The 19594-nt window shown below is 37.1% G+C and overlaps 1 protein-coding gene across 18 annotated transcripts in view; it reads left to right on the top strand.

The window, feature by feature from the left end:
• Nucleotides 1-19594, top strand: part of RALGAPA1 (Ral GTPase activating protein catalytic subunit alpha 1) — a 208115-nt gene that overhangs the window by 49483 nt on the left and 139038 nt on the right. For 13 of the 18 annotated variants that reach the window (XR_013544636.1, XR_012082600.2, XM_072986374.2 and 10 more), the window contains exons 12-17: nucleotides 1989-2126; nucleotides 3673-3821; nucleotides 4818-4947; nucleotides 6389-6626; nucleotides 10127-10288; nucleotides 18232-18372. Coding sequence is in view for 16 of the 18 variants with exons in the window: in XM_072986374.2 (XP_072842475.1) it covers nucleotides 1989-2126; nucleotides 3673-3821; nucleotides 4818-4947; nucleotides 6389-6626; nucleotides 10127-10288; nucleotides 18232-18372 (958 nt within the window). In the remaining 2 variants the exon portion in view is untranslated. The remainder of the gene's footprint in view (nucleotides 1-1988; nucleotides 2127-3672; nucleotides 3822-4817; nucleotides 4948-6388; nucleotides 6627-10126; nucleotides 10289-18231; nucleotides 18373-19594) is intronic. The other 5 variants (XM_072986376.2, XM_072986378.2, XM_072986380.2 and 2 more) reach the window with 1 other exon arrangement.

Here is a 19594-nt window from a genome sequence, read left to right as displayed (position 1 = left end):
GAAGGACACTGCCTCAAGCTTGTTGGGACTAGGCAAAATGGTGGTGGCTGAACAGACACCCCCCCAGTACTGTACTCATTAGTAGCACTGATACTACAGGGCATCCGTAGCAGCCCTGTAGGACCAGCGCTGCTTACTGGACAGCTGAATCATGTGACCAGCCAGACGCTGGGGGAAGCAGAGAGAGAGAGAGAGAGAGAGAGGAGAACTCCACGGAGGAAGGGAGAAGACTCATCCAGGTACTGTAAATAACATAATACAGAGGAATTCCTGGCTGGATTGCTGACTGGTGACATTAACGGGCACATGAGGCATTGTTGGTGAAAAGTAGGATTTGTTTCAGTTGCTCACTGAGTGAAAGGCCTTTAGTTCTTTTGAGATTTGTCATATTATTCAAAGCAACCCACTCTAATGGTATCTTAAATCTGAATTTTTGATACTTTACACTGATGTATTGCGCCTTGGGGTGTCTACTTCACTCCCCTAATGGTAAACATAATTCAAAATGTATTATATAAAGTAATAGACCTCCTCACGTGGGACCACTGTGCCTAAAGTGATACCATACAACTTTATTACACTATTTGTTTCAGATTTTTTTTTCCTTTTTTCCTCCTCTAAAAATTAGCTGCGTCTTATGCTGAGGTGCATCTTATGGAGTGAAAAATACGGTGTTTGTATTCCATTACAGTTAATGGAAAAGAAATATGAGGTGTACTGAAACACAGTTTGCAAATACTTAGGCAGCCTAGAGGAAGTTCTACTAAGTTGTTTTTTAGTTGTTGTTTTTAATATGCCTTCTTCAACAGATAATGATGTAAATGGATTAAGAGTATTTTCACTTTCTCCAGATGGGAATCAAACTACCATTGTTAGTAGCTAACATTTAGGCCTAAATCCAATTGGCAGTCCCCACTACAGTGCATTGAATCAGTAGAACTTGTGTTAGTGTTGATTTACATATAAAGTTTCATTTGATTCACTGGGTCTAATTTAGTTGGAAATAAGAAATGGATTTAGGCCTTACACTTTGTCTTATGATGTCTGTAAGTGTTCTTTATCATTTATAAAGCAAATCCTTTTGGCATTTTTGCAAAGTAAAAATCTATGACACAGAAGAGACGGGATCCTAAAATATCACTGCCTGGCAGCACGGGAGCAGGATTTAAAGTACTTTGAGCTGTCAAACTCCTTCAATTTATTTAAATGCTACTTTTTAAAAAACCTGAAAACCAGCCCCCCCACCCCCTGCTCCCCCCCCCCACACACACAGCAAAGCCCTGCTTTCAGAAGCTTCTCTGGGTGCTTTTGCACTGCCTCTTTACCTACTGAGCAAGCCTGGGGAAGCCTCTGAGATGAGACCCAGCGCAGATCAGCTGAGAGGCGGGGAGGGTGGGCGGGAGAGGAGAAGAGCAAAAAATGGCTGCTACCAAGGCACTGTGAGGAGCCGGGCTCACTTATCAGTACCTGGTAAGTGACTTTGTTTTAATTTTTTCCCATAGGAATGCATTAATTAAATTTTAGTGCATTCCTATAGGAAATTTGGTTTCGACTTAAGAACTTTTCAACTGACTTCCAGAACGGATTAAGTTTGTTAGTCGAGGGTTGACTGTATTAAAAACACCTCAAGAAGTATTGTTGGTTCCTCCTTTTTTTACTCTGAGCAAAGTGAATGTGGAACAATAGGGACTACGAATGCCTAGCACTTTTAAAATGAAAACAACTACTGTAGTTGGATTTCAGATTTTAAAGCAAAAAAGCTGAAATCCTACTAATCGATCTCTTGGTGGGGAAAAGGAGCACAAGGAAGCTCATGTATGCCTTCCAGATAATTGTTCCTTTATATGTTAGCTTTGTGCAAAAGGCTACATGCTGCAGCTTTAGGACTGGAGAAAGGAGACACATTGTCATCATCATACATTCAGCCACTAAACTAGGAAAACATACCATATCTGAGAACACTTGGAAAGCAATAATCTCTGTTCTAGGAAACAATGGGTAATTCTGGACCTGTTCGAAATTCAACCTGGACAAGAAATGGCTGTTACCAGGAGGTTCCCCTCAAAATACCTGATTTTGATATTGTAGAACAAGGTATACGAGCCGGAGTACAGGCTGTGCTACAGGTAAGGAATTATTCTACTGTATTTTATTTTATTCTCTGTCTTACATTGAACATTACCCCAACATACAGTGGTGCCTCGCATAACGATGTTAATTGGTTCCATTAAAAACATCGTTATGTGAAAACATAGTTAAGTGAAACACCATTTCCCATAGGAATGCATTGAAAACCGGTTAATCCGTTCCAATAGGAGCCTATTCAGTACATTTCAATGGTGAAAAAAAAATCACCAAAAATTCAAAAAGACTCAGAACGAAGCCAAATTAATTTAATGAAGGTTTTATTAGGTGCACTAACGATTCCAAGCATTTTAAACATTTTTAAACATTTTAGAATATTTTTAAAATAGCGAAAACAGGGCTGTCAAAAAAACCGTTAAGTGAAACAGGGGACCTAAAACTGTCATCGTTAAGTGAAGCAAGGTCCCAAACATCGTTATGCGAAAATCCCCCATAGGAAACATCGTTAGGTGAGGCGGCAAAATTTCCAGCAAAGGCCATCGTTATGCGAATTCATCGTTGAGCGAGGCACTCGTTAAGCAAGGCACCACTGTACTCGCTTTTGAAAGTCCTGTAAGTGTTGCTTAATTTTCTGAACATAAATGGATTTATGCAGCGATGATAGTACAGACCTACACAGTAATTACTTTTTGGATAAATTAAGACACTGCTTAGAATTTCTGGATAACTCAGTGGTTTAGGTGTGTGGCTGCAGAACCAGAGGTTGGGAGTTTGACTCCCCGCTGTGCCTCCTTGACAGAGGCTGAACTCAGTGATCCATAGAGTCCTTTCTGGATTTCTTCCTGAAAATTTCTTATCTATAACTGTAAAGACACAAGAAACATTTTCTGTTTTGCATTGTATCACTGAAACAGAACAACCTGTGACCCTTAAATCCCCTCTGCGAACAGAGAGGAGCATCACCAGTAGGGCTTGTAGTGGGATGTTCAACTTGTTGACACTATATATTCTATGTAAATTCACTCTCAGTAGTATTCTTGCCAGTGGGAGTGGAATAAAGGAGTCAACTTTGGTTCCATTGGCATAGGTGATAGCCTGCTCCCCCCCCCCCGACTTTCAGGTACAAAGGGATGGATAGGCTATCCATAAAAATGGATACGCTGAAAAGGCTGGCAAAGATGTCTCACCCACCCCTTCTTGTTGTTGTTTAGTAAGAGATGGCAGGACTTTGGAAGGGGCAGAGAATCCACTGTTTTACTCCTCCACTGAAAAATTTAATAATTGTTCTCGCAGTTTTTGCATATAAGTGCCTGGTTTATACATACCCAATTTCACTTTCAGTTAATGTTGGCATTTATTAGTTAATATGGTTCTGCGTGACAAGTTTGTTTCTGAAACTGAGAGAATTTGCCATGTAGTTAGGGAGAACTGTAAAATACTTCATAAATCTGGAGATATTTCACTGACTGTGGGTATGTCTTACCTTTTCTAACTGCATTCCTATTGTACCCTATCAAAAGGATGCAGAGTCCAACAAAGTTTAGCTGATTTTTCAGACTAATGATTCTTATTCTTTTCTAATTCCAGGTTTTTATAACAAATTCCTCAAATATATTTCTTCTTGAACCATCAAATGAGATTAAAACATTACTAGATGAACATACGGATATGTGTAAACGCATTCTTAATATATACCGTTACATGGTAGTGCAAGTATCCATGGACAAGAAGACTTGGTAAAATATTTTGTGTTCTAAATGTGTTACATTTATATCCCCCTCTTCCAGAAGCCATGTATGGGGAGCAGTGCTTTGCCAATAAACTCAATTCATGGTATATTTAACCTGTTGTATCTCAGATCATTTCAGAGGATTGCTGTGTCTTATTATTATTATTGCCTTTTCTTGAATTTCTTTTAAAAAGAGTATCAGGATACAGATATGATGAATAAATATATGTTAAATAAATCTTCTAGCATTTACACAAATAGCATAACTTCCGGAAATCAGTTGCCGTAAGTTAAGAAATCTCCATATATATTATCTGTTGTACCCTCAATCAGGTGACCCAGAGTGTAACAGATAATGTCATTGGAGATTTCTCTTGTGACATTTTGTGTCTAAAATTGATGTACTTGTGTGACCATGCAACAGGCTTTCAGCCAAAATATGCATGATTTTATGGGCCTTATTTCTCCCATGTGAAACATGAAACATCAATAGGAAATGTAGTTCATATCAATCTCCAGTTAATATCTGTAATATATTCAGCATTCCTGGTTAGTGATGGGTCCTCATGTTGTCTTCAACAGTGAATGTTTAGAGGCCAAGAGTAGAACAAGTCCTCATAAACCTCTTATACTTTCATTTTTTTCATTATTTTTGGAAAAGAATTTTGAGAGGATGTAGCAACACAGTATTCCTTATAAATAAAAATAATAATCTTAAAGGATAATAAATGCAAAGTTGTTTAATTCGCCCAAGCCATCAGAACTCTTTCGTGAAGAGAAGATCTTTTATGTTAAACTATGGTTTAATGTTTAAATGCATTCAAACCTATTTTTAACGGTTATATGGTGTTATTTTGAAATCAGTAATTAGTTTTTTTTACTACCTAGGTCCTTAAAAGCATCTGCTCAGCTCATACCAGCTACTATAAAAACTATGGGTGAGAAAATTAAGAATGATATGTCTGAGCCGAAATAGTAAACTGAATTTTATGTTGCTTTTCAGGGAACAGATGCTGCTTGTACTGCTCAGAGTCACAGAATCAGTGTTGAAAATACCATCTCAAATTTTTCTACAGTATCAAGGAAGAAAGAATATGACTTTAGCAGGAAGACTTGCTGGACCTCTTTTTCAGGCAAATTAATATAAATTTTTTAATCCTTCTGCGTTTTATTAGATTGGGTTTAGTTCAGTAGAGATGATTTTCATTCAGCATTTTATTAAGCTGCAATCACTGTTCTAAGATGACATGTAGTAGCACCAATTTCATTTAATGATGATAAAATACAAGAATTATTGTTGAAAATCATAAACAGATTTCAACATTTGAAAAACTGGGTTGTGTTATTTGAATATTCAGTCATGCATGTTAAATTCAGTTGCATGAGGGAATTAATTCTGAACGCTTCTCCAAAGTTGGCTAACACTATTTTGTGTAGTGTGGATGAATCATCTGTAACAGAGGTGTCATACTCAATTTCATCTTGGGCCCCATCGGCATTATGGTTGTCATCAAAGAGCCAGTTGTATCTGTAAGACTATATAAATTTATCCGCTCGTTATCATATTAAATATAATGCTCCTCATTCAATTATTACTGGTTTTCGTAATAACATAATAACTAACTCTGAAAGTAAAAGTCTATTATCAAAATCTAGAAATAATGGCAAGTAGATATTTAAGTGTTTTAGTAACACCTGTTGATGCCTGGACCTTTTTATTACCTGGTTCCTCACTAGCTTCTGTAGCTGATGCGGGAGAGGAGGTGGAGATGGCTACTGCTAGGTGACGCCATCAAACAGTCCTCGCCTGGAGACGTAAAAATGGGAGTGGGCAATAGCGAGGACTATATTTCCCAAAGTGCTGTATGCCACCCAAGCAGCTGCACATTCTGACTCTTCGCTGCTTATAATGCTAGTATTAGAAGTCCTGCTGGGCGGATTCCCTGCATCCTTGCAGAGCATTATGGGTGACCAAGTAAGTGCCTGCATATTGTATGCTGCACAGTAGCAGGCAACACTGTGAGGCCCACATGAAATGGCCCGGTGGTCCTGATTTGGCCTGTGGGCCTTCAGTTTGATGCATGTGATCTATAATGTAACTAAAAATCCAAAATATGTTCAGCATCATCATGTGGCAGAGTCCTTTGTGAACTATGCCACTTCAGTGAGGAGCTGTGGTTCTTGTTGTTATAAAAAGAGTCCAAAAAATTTAAAAGCATATGCAAGTATGAAAAAAGGATCTTATTGTGGCGAATTTCATTTAATAGATACTCATTTTAGACTAAAGTGCTCATTTATGCTGTTTGTTATTAAGACAGTTCGTAATAGTATGTATAGAGAGGAGAGGAAATTGGTAATGGTGTAATGAACAGTAAAGCGAGAGAAAAGAAGAGGGGGAGAAAACAGTAAACCAGTAACACAAAGTCAAAATATTGCAATTTTTTTCCTGAAGTTAATCTTTCAATGTAGCTTTTATTTACTTTTACTAATTAAAAATGCTGAAAGTAATCTAAGTGTGTTCTATTGCTATACAGTGAATTTTTCTATTTTCACTTTTTACATATTTGTTCTTAGACTCTTATAGTAGCTTGGATCAAAGCAAATCTAAACGTATATATCTCCCGAGAACTTTGGGATGACCTATTGTCAGTATTATCATCATTGACTTATTGGGAAGAGCTAGCCACAGAGTGGTCACTAACTATGGAAACTCTAACAAAAGTATTAGCTAGAAACTTATACAGCTTGGATCTCAGTGACCTACCATTGGATAAACTAAGTGAGCAGAAACAGAAAAAGCACAAAGGCAAAGGTAAGGTGCACAGTATTCTAATTAACTGATCTAATTAACTGTGAAAGTTTGTGTTACAGAGTAAAAGATTATGAAAATCTAAAAGATGTTGTTATACTCTTAAAAAATGTATAGGAGTTATGCTGAATGATTCTTAACCCTACAGGAATTTAACCAAAAGACTATGTTAAGATGTATTCCTACTTGACATCACTGGTATAACTCATCCCATTTTCAAAATTAGGATAAGACATTCTTTGAAGTCTTCAGGGCATGTTTGCAATGTATTGGTAACCCTGAAAATACTTCATTTTTTTAAAAAAAATTGATGTTGGGTTTTATTTTCAGTTCTGGTTATAGGAAAACTGGCTCCTCATTAAAGTAGAACTTGCTTTTCATGCCCAGTTGGTATTTGTCTGGACATCACATTAAGCTAGAACATTGGCTTGTCAAGGTGAGACAAAGCCTGAGTGAGCACAGATCCAATGTCATAATAGACAAACCACGGATGGAATGCCCATATTTAGTGTGAATGAGTACCTTGTTGTGAATGTGTGGCTAAACTAATAATAGAGCTTCCATCTGTGGTTTGTTTGTTATAACATATCACCTGAGCTCAGACTTGGTCACATCCTAAGACAAAGAAATTATGTTTTAGTTTAATTTTCTGGCTTGTCAGCAGAGAGCACAGATTACCAGATATGAACTTTTTCACAAACTAATATGAATGAAAGTTCTATGATTTGTGTTCTCAAAGGCTTTTACAGCCAAGATCTGATGGTTGTTGTGGGTTTTTCAGGCTCTCTGGCCGTGTTCTGAAGGTTGTTCTTCCTGACATTTCACCAGGCTCTGTGGCCAGCATCTTCAGAGGACATAAGTAGGAACTCTTTCCATGCTCTGTTGTACCCGCTCAGTCCTGGGAGCCAGGCCTTGTTGAATTTTAAACTTTTGTTGTTGTTGTTGTTGTTGAAGCTCTGCTGGTGTTTATGGAGTATACCGGATACCTTGCAGTTGCGGACAGGTATATATTGGAACCACAAAACACAGCATTCACACCAGAATAAAAGAACATGAGAGACATTGCAGACTAAAACAACCAGAAAAATCAGCAGTAGCTGAACATACTCTAAAACAAGATGGACATGAAATTCTGTTTCAAAATACTGAAGTACTGGACAACACCAGCAATCATTATGTTAGACTGCACAGCGAAGCCATTGAAATCCATAAACACCAGCAGAGCTTCAACAAAAAAGGAAAGTTTAAAACTCAACAAGGCGTGGCTCCCAGCACTGAAAAATACAGCCTGCAAAAGTTCAACGAACTCTACCCAGCCACAAGGACCAGGGATCATTGCACACAAAAGAAGAGCCAACGGCACCCATCAATCACAGTGACAGATAATCTTTCCCCTTTATCACAACATTACGTCCACAACAAAAACATGCTGATCACCATAATCACCCAATCTCCTGAAAAGGACAAAAGCTGTTCCCACAGCTATAAATACTCAACTATCCAACAAACTGCAACAGAACACGGACAGAGTTCCTACTCCTGTTCTCTGAAGATGCTGGCCACAGAGACTGGTGAAACGTCAGGAATAACAACCTTCAGAACACAGCCAAAGAGCCTGAAAAACCCACAACAACCATCGGTCTCTGATTTGTTTAGCTAGGGAGGTAATTAGGCAGCAGGCTTTAGCTTGTTGCCAATAAGTGTCTTATTGGTATGTGCAGAATGATCCAGTGGCAGATATTAGAAAGAATATTGGATGTGCTTGGGAATTAGTACACTGGTGTCATAGCAGCAGGCTCATATAGTCATTAACAGATAGGTTGACATGGAGGAATCTGGTTTGCCTCTTGACACATGATCTCTTATCAGTAGCAGATTTGTTCCTGATGAAGGTTCTTTGTCAACTTAAAGCTTGGAATCCTTGCTATGCTTACGAGTAACCTATTGTTCTATGCACCAGAGTAGGATGCTTGCTCACTTTTCTCTTGTACATATGTCGCCTGTGGTATACCAGCAAAAAAACAACTTGAATGTGTTTGAGGAAGCAAATCATTCATCACACATGATTGTTGGTACAGTGGTACCTCGACTTGAGAACATCCCTACATAAGAACGATTCGAGTTAAGAACAACTCCGTTCGCAAAAAGTTGCTTTGACTTGAGAATGGAGCCTTGACTTAACAACCAAAAAAGAGGGGAAAAACCCTTTCCTGCCCCTTTTTTGACCTAAGTTCTCCTATTGTCAAAAGAAGAAAAAATTAAAATTCGCCCCCTAGTGGTAGATACGGATTAACCGGCTTTGCATTAGTTCCTATGGGAACTAATGCTTCGACTTAAGAACAGCGCCTCGATTTAAGATTGAAAAACAGCAGATACAGATTAAATGGTTTTCAATGCATTTCTATGGGAAATGGTGCTTCGATTTAAGAATGTTTCAACTTAAGAATGCAGTCCCAGTATGGATTAAGTTCTTAAATCAAGGTACCACTCTATCAGTAGCATTAAGAGAAAGAAAACAAAGGACTCTTCATATGTCATGTCAAAAGACTCACTTTAAAACTCTTAACTATACAGAAGGATGTCAAAGCTAAAAACAAGAAGTAATTACATCCTTTAGCTGTAATAAAGATAAAATAAAGATAAAAAGTGGGAAACAACCAGCTCATTAAATATTTGATGTAAAAGAAAGGATTTAGTCTGGTACAAAAGTATTGTAAATCTTCATTTTAAAAAAATGTTTATATACTGTTAGACCGATATGTACTACTAATAAATAATATAATACAGTGGTGCCTCGCTTAACGGGCGCTCCGTTTAGCGATGAAATCGCTTAGCAATGACTTTTTCAGAGCATTTTTGCGCTTCGTTTAGCGATGGCCCCTATGGGTTATTTTTGCTTAGCGATGGTTGGGACCATGCTTCGCATAGCGATTAAATTTTGGGTCCCCTGTTTCGCTTAACGATGGTTTAAACAGCCTCATGTTTGCTGTTTTTTAAATGTTTTTCTATTATTTATAAAGTTAAAGTTTACTGTTTAAAATGTTTGAAATCATTAAGTGCACTTAATAAACCCTTTGTTAACCAAATTTGACTTTGTTCTGACTCTTTTTTAATTTGTTGTTGTATTTTTCCCCCCATTGAGATGCATTGAATAATCCTATTGGAACGGATTATCCGGTTTTCAATGCATTTCAGTGGGAAACCGCGTTTCGCTTAGCAATGAAATTGCTTAGCAGCAATTTTTCGGAACGAATTAATATCGCTAAGCGAGGCACCACTGTATATCTTTAGATTGCTTTAGATATTAAAAATCTTTTCATTACTTTAATTACAAATGCTGTTTTTATTATAGTAGTGTTTATAAAATAATAAATATAACACTGAGTAGTGCTATTGAGTAAAAGCCATATGGGAAAAATGTGTCTATCATTACTGCTACATTACCCCCAGGATGGATAGATTCCTGCTTGGTCATGGACATGTGTGGGTTTTTCCCTCTACAGGTGTTGGGCATGAATTTCCAAAGGCATCTGTTGATAAGTCATTTTCAAGAGGCTGGAGCCGTGATCAGCCAGGACAGGCCCCAATGAGACAGCGCAGTGCAACCACCACTGGATCTCCAGGGACAGAAAAGGCAAGAAGCATAGTGCGGCAAAAAACAGTTGGTATGTGCTACACAAGATAAAAATGCAAATAAAGTTAGAAGGGAAATTAGTTGTCAGAAATTTCTGTCTTCATGCAGATAACCTACCTATGCTTTGTGTGTACTATAATTATGTGTGTCATTTAAATAATCTGTGTGATATTTTAGGTCATAAGACACTTAACTTTTGTTATAGATTATTGTTAGAGAAATATCTGAGTCGTTGCCATCATGCTCTGATTCTGTAAACTGAGGTAAGGAAGTTAAGAGTTTGTAGATGTTTTTAGACTCCCATCATCTCCAGCTAGCATGGTCAGGGATTATGGCAGTTTTAGTCCAAAAGCATTTCAATGCTCATGCTGTACGTTCCTGATTCGGTGCTTAACATAATGTGTGAAGCATGGAAACTGTTTGGATTTAAAATTCAGAAGGGTTCATAGCCATTGTATAATTATTGTTCTGCTTACCCATTCAAATCATATGGAATAGGTTTTGAGAACTTTTAAGAGCTCCAGCTGTATTGGATTAAAGCTCCCATATTATTGGCCCTGCTGGCTAGATTTCTTGAAAGCTGAAGTCTAAAATGTCCTGGACAGAATCCTATTGCCTTATACGATCATGTAAGTGCAATTGTGCAGGCAGTTCTGCCTGTTTAAGCAGGCTGTCTGTGATCCTCTGCTTGCGCAAATGGTTGTTCCCATGTATGACTGCCCTTAGATGTGTGGTTTTACTTAAAATTATTTTACCCTGGATGGTCAGTTTTTTCCTGCCCTATGTTAGAGAGACATTATAAGAGTGGAATTTGCAAGAACAAACAGAAGAACCCATTTTCCAGATATTTAAAATTAGAAATTTAGAGAGCATTGTTTTTTCAGAGTTTTCAAAATATATTCAAAGAAATTTAGACAGCCACCTGGCTGATATCCTTTGATTTGAATTCCTGCACTGAGCTGGAGGTTGTACTCAGTGGCCTTATAGACCCCTTCCAAATTCATAATTCTATTAAAGTAAATATTACCTGTGGGCTAAATTTCTATTGCCTTAATGACTTCCGTAATCATCCATAAATAATTACATGCCAGTAAGTCAATTTAAACTTTTGGCAATCCTTTCCAGAGTTTTCTACACATAATACTCAAAAAAGGTCTACTGCTCCCTTCTTCTGGGAGTGTTCTGGGACTATAGTTTGCTCAAAACTACACAGGCTGGCTCTTCTTGCAGGAGGAACAATGGGGAATCAGACTCCCAACCTCTGCTCTGCAGTTAGATATCCAACTTCCTAAGTTATTTTGCACATCTGAAATTTCTTTTAATTCATATAATGCTTTAAAATAATAATTGTTGTATGCAAAGTTTTCGTTAGGATTCCTCATGGTTTGGTAACCATGAGGAATCCAAACAAAACAATATTGAATTCCAGTTCTCTCTTGCAGTTTATTAGTACATCCATAAGTATATCATTAAAATTATGTTTGGTTTCTTTTAGTCATCATTCTGTGGTTTTTATTTAAAAGCCGTAGATATTTTCATTTAAACCTTAAAATCCCCGCAGCATATCCCTAGGAGCTTGTATAAATACACTCTATCAGATTTACTCATCTTATTCTAATGCCATATCCTAGTCATCAGCAGTTACTTCTTCACTTTCATTGTCTCCAGGTGATCACTTAGGAGGCAAACTTTTCTTTCTCTTTGGAAATTCATGCATGGTGACTTAAGTCAACACAGGCCTATGGCTGTATCAACAATACATTTTCTTGACTAGCTTTAAGCAGAGATCAGAATGTGGGGCCCTCAATATGACGTTGGAACTGCAGTTTCCTTCAGCCCTAGACAGCAAAGCCATTCCTGGGGGCTGAATGGAGTTTCTCTCTAGCAGCATCTGAAAGCCTAGCCATTGCCTGCCCATGCCTTCAGGAGATTGTTTATTTATTTATTCAATTGCTAGTCTGCCTTTCTCTCTATTGCAATCCCTTCTGGAGTTGCAAGAATTGTAGTGTACATGTAGTTTAGCTGCCTTTTCCATCTTTTAGTTACACATTGCTAGTAAAGAATTAAATCTGTGGTACAACAGAATTGCACTACAGAGGAGGAATAGAGAGAGAACATGCTAAAAAAACACTTACAAAAGGCTGTTAGAAACTTATAAACCAAGCATCTATCAAGTCAATGGGGATGAGGGCAAATTGAAGCAGATGTGATGTAGACCTGGGTATAACCTGGTTGCAGTCCTGATCCACAATCTTTTTAATATAAATCTAACCTTCCTCATTGTGGTCTCTGTGAATCGCACATTGGGCTCTTTTTGTACCTTGGATGCTTCCATTGCCTAGCGACCAAACAAGTTTATCACATAATCTCCTGTGGCCTGTTGCAGTGCAAGAGGCTATTGGAGCTATTGATCAAGTAGTTCTTCTTTTCCATGGCATTTATTGGTGACAGACAGGTTCAATCCTCCTTTGTCTTTAGAACCCACTGACAGCTCATGCCCTGATAGAAATTCCTAACATATTTGCGGTTAATAGTAGGATGTGTGCTTTGCATGCAGAAAGTCCCATATACAATCCACGGTGTTTCTGAATATATCTAAGGCTATATGAGATTCCTATTTGAAATCCTGAAGGGCTTCTGTCAGTCAGTGAAAACAGTACTGTGCTAAATGGACCAGTGATCTGACTCTGTATTATGCAGCTTCCTAATAGTCTCCAACTATTTCAACTTCTTGAAATAGTTGGAGACTGGCTGAGCTGCTAGATCCAAACCCCTCCAAGCTTAGGGATTTTGGAAATGACTTAGGATCACTTTGACCCAGGCCTAATATAGCACCACCCTTTTTTAGCTCTTTTGTCAGCTGATCTGGTCTGGCATAGCAATTGTGCTGGCAGATCCAGTTGTGCTGGCACCAAGGCACTTGTGTGGGCACAAGAGCAGTTCCACTGGCAAAAGAGGCCTTTAACCTTTCCACACCCTCTGTAGCCAGTGTAATTTGCTCTTGCAAATAATTTAGTCATTCTTTACAATAACCCATCTTGCATATTTTTCAACAACAAAAATCAGATTTTCAGTAGATTTTATTACATGCAGTTGCAGCTGATAATAATTTTATCATCTTTTTGATTTTTAATGAGAGTACACAGTTGATCATTCTTGGAACTATAAACAGCCTTATCCAGATTCTTTTACTTAAGTATAAAGGGAAATTTAAAAAAACTCACATTTTCCTGATTTTATTTTAAAACCTGAGTGTTTTTAGTGTGGAAGTGAAGGAGAATAACAGTAACAATATAATAGATAGTAGCATGTATATGGTATTTTGAGATGTTTAGAAGGCTTCATATGTATCATTTAGCTGTAATCCATGTGCAAAGCTGTAGAATAAATGATTAAAATACTATTATTCATACATATGAAATAGAGACCTACTATACTCCATTTTTGAACTGCCTTTCCCCTAGGCCAAGGCTTGATTTCAAAGGAGCTTGTTCATGTGTGTTTAAAATATATTGTGCTTGCTAGTGCTACCTTATAAATCACAGTACTTCCTAATTTTGTGTTTCATTTCCTTTCCTGTCCATGGGAAGGGAAAATGCATTGTTCTGATTTCTAGATGTTCTCCGCAGACATTGTTTTGGCTACTTGTTTGTCACATACCAAGTATTATAATACTGGTAATACTAAAAAACAAGATCAGTCAGTATATACACATTACTGTACTTGGTATATATGTGTATGTGTATTTGTGCGTGTGCATGAGAGAAAGAGGGGGAGAGGAGAGGACGTGGGATGAAAATTGGTTAATAGCCACATTTAAAGCATTTCTTTGTATATATGGAATCCTTAATCATTTTTCTTCTTCTCTTTGAGCCCTTAGGCAGCATAGTTGTTCCTCTAGGTCTTCAGAAACCGTTTTCAGAAGGTTCAGGAGGTTGTAGAACTCTATTTGTAGCTCTCTATATCCTGATCATATTATATTTTTCTTACTTATAATTGAGTCGTCTACTCTTTAAAACCAACCCCTTTGTATTCTCTATTTTTAGTCTGGATTTGAAACAAGAATACATATTGATTATTTTAAGATAAGAAAATATGACTTCATCTGTCTCATTTCCGTTTGTGAAACCTGATGGCCATTTACTGCCCATTTGCTGTAATTAGTCTGACCTTATTATAATTTTTATTATCATTATATAAAATTATTTCCTAAGTTTAACTCATCTGCTGTCTGAAGCCAGCATTACCAACAGGAAGAAATGACTTCCTCCTGTAGCTCCTCACGTGCCCTAAAATCCTGCTGTGGAGGCCTGTGAAGAGAAGAAAGTTGAATGATGCTGCTAATGTTACATTGATTTTGTTTCTGTGAACATGGGATAAAAATTCTTCATTATTTGTTTTTTCTCTAGCTAAGGCAGTATGTTGTGGTGAGCAACATCTGAGGGCCGGAAGTCCATTTCTCCCTTCCTTAGTTCTTGGCAGAGAGGGGTAGCCATTTGTTTAAAAAAAAACTTTTAAAGCCTAACAGATTGAAAATTGTATCGTCCCACAGCCTTGGAGATATTTGGAAACAAAATAAAACGTCAAAACTTGGGTGTTATCAGTGGCCTGGGGACATACTCGGGGCTCTGGGGGATGCAGCTGGTCCAAGGCCTGCAGCTTGTCCACCCTGATGCAGGGCTTTAATAGAGCAGTGAGAATTGTACGAATTTGGTTGATTTCACAGGAATATCCATGAGATGTCCTTACATCTTAAATCTTTTTATAAGTTCTGTGGTGGGAAAAACTCAAAATATTTTGGAGATACATTATGTTATATTATCTTACAGCTGATTTAAAATGTTCCCCCTACAAATAAAATAGTAGTGATGTTATTATTTGCATTCTTTGCCCCAGAAAAGGAGGAAATAAAATTTTTGTGAAATTATTCTTTATAATGTTAGAAAAGGATAAATGTGTTCATTTTCCTTTCATATCTTCCTTTCGTATCTGACAAAACCTTTATTGTTGTGCAAAAGTACAGCAGTGCCTGTTTGCCTTCAGGTACTCCCAACATTCCCTGTGTGAGTTTTCTTTGAGGGGAGTGATGCTTAAGGTCAGAATGCCTCTAATGTAGTTTAAGAGCTTAGCAGGCCACACCTGAGAGATAAATTCAATTATGTAACACATCTCATAACAAAAACCAATACAGTACATGCTACTTTGGTTTACAGACAACTTGAGTGTTTCTATCACAGGAATACAAAAACTATCAATTGAGAAAGATGATCAGATGATCTACTCTATTTGTTTTATTTTTATTGACTGAATTTCTTTAAGGCTATTAAATCATTTGCTTACACTAGGTGAATTGGACCTAAGAATGAGAAGTGCTTAGGACCAGTTATGTGATCCCTGGACCAACCACCAAATTTCAGTTTATATAATTTTCAGAGGATCAGGGATCGATGATAAGATGTAGGTTGCATTGTGTTTTTATAGCTGAGGTTGGGTTCGTTCTAGAGAATATTTAAGGTTTTAATTATACTCTGGAGTCTGGATTACACTGTCTAAACTTTGCAATTTTTTATTGAAGCCTTAGTTGTTCAGTCACCTATGTGCTGTAAATTAGGGAGGTGGCTTGAGTTAGTTGTGGTGACCATTAATTCACTGTATCTGCTTTTCTAATAGCAAAGAATACAAACTTGGCTACCAGTTCTGCTTGCATCATGCAGAATGCTTAGGACAGATATGTCAAAATTGTTGCCTTAATAAGATGGAGACTAATCCAAAAACTAAACCTGTTTGGTTAAAATATGCCAGGTAGTTTAAATTTGACTGTGGAATTGAGTAATTACGTCATTAGTGGGAAAATATATTTTTAAAACTTTTCTGCCACCTCTCAATCTGTAAGATTAAATGTGAGATTCTGTTGGCCTTAGTGTGCAGTGTGGTATTCACATTACATGGTGAATAGCACCCCACATTCCAACATCAGTGGGTATAACCTTTGGGACTGAGTCGTCCCCCCCCCCGAGATTTGGGCAAGGGGAATTGGCGGCCACTTTGCCTATATGTGGGTTAGATGGATGTTATGTTATTATCAAAAATTTGGTCTCATTGCACAGATATCATTTTTCAAGCATGCGTCAGGACAACCTGCCAAACTTTGCATCTTGTATGTATTGATATAGTCACAAATAGTAGGACACAGAAATAAAGTTCCAACATTTTGCACAGAACTCAGTTATGCTGTCAGTCAGATCACACTTTAGTAAAGACCATTCCTATCCATTTCACTGTCTTAATATTAAGCAAGATTTTAAAAGTTACACTTCAGATCCAAAAGAAATTAACAGCACAGGACTCAGAATGTTACAGAGAAATGGGGAAATTGGTAAGCTAGGTTGGATGTATCACTAGCATTTACAGTCTTGCAGATAATAATGTGATCTGGTTTCATATTATTAGTTTGTGATATAATTAGGAATAATAATTTACTTTAATACACATATTTTTAGGCTTGAATTTTTCAGCACTCTATTTTAGAGGCAAGGCAGTAATGTAGATTTTTAGATTTTGATTTTTTTAATGTACAGTACGATTCAGAAAGTCAGCTCAGTTTTCATTTTGTCTTTAAAATATAGCTGTTTGTTTTGCTGCCTCATGTTTTAATGTTTCCATTTAGCTGGCACATTTTGCTATTATTCATTGTTGTGGTATATTTTGGCTAAATGTTATGCTTCTGCAGTCTTCTACAATTAAAAAGCATATTTGTTTTAGCTGGCATGGTTTTATTTTTTAAAAAAAGCGAAAAGAGAAACACTGCCAAATTGGTTAACGTTCTCAGGTCAACTTTCCTAAGCCAGTGTTGTCTGTCTCTTTTTAAAAAGCACATAGGAACTAAGGCAAATTCATTCTTTCAGAAATTGCATTTCGTTTTTGGATGAATGAAGTCATCCATATATTAATTTTTATGGGGAAAATAGTATGCAATACATAGTGTTTACTGGTACATTTGCAGCTGTGAGGAAATGTTTTCCACAATCAGTGGCTGAAAAAGTCTGGTATGATTGATGAAACCTACACTAACTCATTGCTGGTTGGCTTCAAACTGAAGTTTGCTTCAATTAAGACTATTTGGTTTCAGTGCGTGACCTGTTCCGTTGATTTTAGTGAACTGGTGTTGACATGACTGGCTCCATCGCTGTGGATAGCCTATGTCATGTAGCACTCCCCCTACCAAGATTGCGGATTGTGTGGCTCTTCAGATGTTGTTGGATGGCCACTTTCATCAGCTCTAGCCAGAATAGCCTATGGTGAAAGAAGGGTACTGGTATCTGACAACGGCTAGAGGGACACATGTTTCTCTACTGTGTACTATACAAAGGTGCCCACACTGACAGTTAGAGCACATCAAGTGGAGAAGTATTTTGGAGTGCTTTGTGCCTCCTCTTGAACTCTTGAGCTTCAATTTGTTTCCTCAATATTTGAACCTTAACTTGGACACTTTTCAAATTTGTTCCTGTAGAAGGTTCTTGCTAAAATAAAAAGGCAGTTAAGAACAATAAAAGGACATATGCTTTATCAGTGTAAAATTGCACACATTTTTACTGTTTGTGCCATGGCTTTCAATGTGCCATTTTTCATCCCCTAATCAATAAAAATAACATGTTTTAAATTGCAGTTAGATATACACATACCTGCATAGGTTGGTCTGTTAGTGTTTTACTTTGAATATAAAAGAATTATAATTGTGAAAATATAGGCATTACTGCTTGTCTTGCATTAAAATAACTTAGAAGTTTTATGTGCCCACTGATTATTTTTTTTCCTTACAGCTCTGCCAGTACCTGCCGTGCTGAAATGTTTTAATTTAAATTTTCTTCCTTTTTATCTTTGTTTTCTCTGTTGCTGCTTTTTCTGTGACACAGCCTTTCATTATAGTCACTCTTCTTTTTTCCTTCCCCACTTCTTTCTTTTCCTTTTTTAAAGCCATGAGAAGCCGATCCATTGGTGAATGTGCTCTGCCATCGGCCTATATACGCAGTGCTAAAAGTGCTCCTGTTCTGATCCATACTTCCAAACCCTTCTTGCCTGATATTGTTCTCACTCCCCTTTCTGATGAGCTTTCAGGTAGTGCCACCTCTGCTAATTTCTGCACCGCCTTTTCACTTTTTTAATCTTTCTGCTTTCAAAAATCTGCATAATAAATACATTTTTTCAAAGTAAAATATTTAAGAGTGGGGATAAATTATGGAAGAGATTAAGAATTTAATATTATGAGTTATGTGAAATGCTATATTTACAGCTCGTTTTGGAATTGTGAGAAGCTAGCGCTGTGCCAATTACTGTGAAAATAATGCAATTTTCTGCTTTTGCAGCTGAATTCTTGCAGCTGAAGTTGATTTGACAGTAGCCTTCAAATATTTTTGAAATACATTTTCTTGTTATGACAAGGCAGGAGAAGGAAGAAGAAGAAAAACTTGTCTTCAACAAGTTGAGGATATTAGTCACACATACTTTAGGGTCAATATCATTGCTGTTTTGTTTTGTTTTTTTAATTTATTAGCATTGTGGCCTTTCCTTTTGACTGCTTATTATAATCAGTATCTTGAGAAATATATTAATAAATCCACAAAATTAGGTCCATATTAGTAAACATGGCATAAGCATAGAACATGTAACTATATAGAAACAAATTTTAGAAATAATACTGCTTTAAAAAAACCAACAAAGAGGAGCTATATGTGGGACATTTGAAAGGAAAGATATCAGCCCCTTAGATCACTAGTATGTGCTCTGCTAATGATACCCTTTACTATCTCTATGGATTGTTGAAACATATTTCAATAATTAGTGTGATCTAATTAGGCTATATTTTTATATTTCTACATGTTATGTAAGTAAGTATGTGAGTGTTTACCATTTTCTGATGCCAGGTTTTGGAGAACTTATATGCTTGCAATTATCGTGTTCATGTTGCTCCACTGAATCTTCAAATCCATATTAGTATGATATCTTTATTAGGCCAAATTAATGGTAAAAAATACTGCTCGGGCATCAAGCAAATTGGTAAATAAAGCAAGAATGAAAAGGTGTAAAGAAAGAAGTGGATGATATTGATGTATTAGAGTGTTACAGTCTTGAGATGAAAAGGGGTAAGTAGTGTACTGACGTTTAGATAAGGTCCTAGCACGTACTGGGCTGCATTCAGGTTGTACCTGTGACCTTGCCAAGGAGTATTTGGAAGACAGGAAAAAAGCTAGATTCCCTCATTTTAAAAAAATTTAAATGATTATAAAAATCATTTCTTTATTTCTCTCTCTTTCTCTCTTCCTTCCCATTAATACTTGGG

This window comes from Pogona vitticeps, chromosome 1, assembly GCF_051106095.1.
Source record: "Pogona vitticeps strain Pit_001003342236 chromosome 1, PviZW2.1, whole genome shotgun sequence".
NCBI classification, from domain to species: domain Eukaryota; kingdom Metazoa; phylum Chordata; class Lepidosauria; order Squamata; family Agamidae; genus Pogona; species Pogona vitticeps.
The sequence above is the reverse complement of the archived record's forward strand: the minus strand, read 5'-3'. Positions and strand labels throughout refer to the sequence as shown.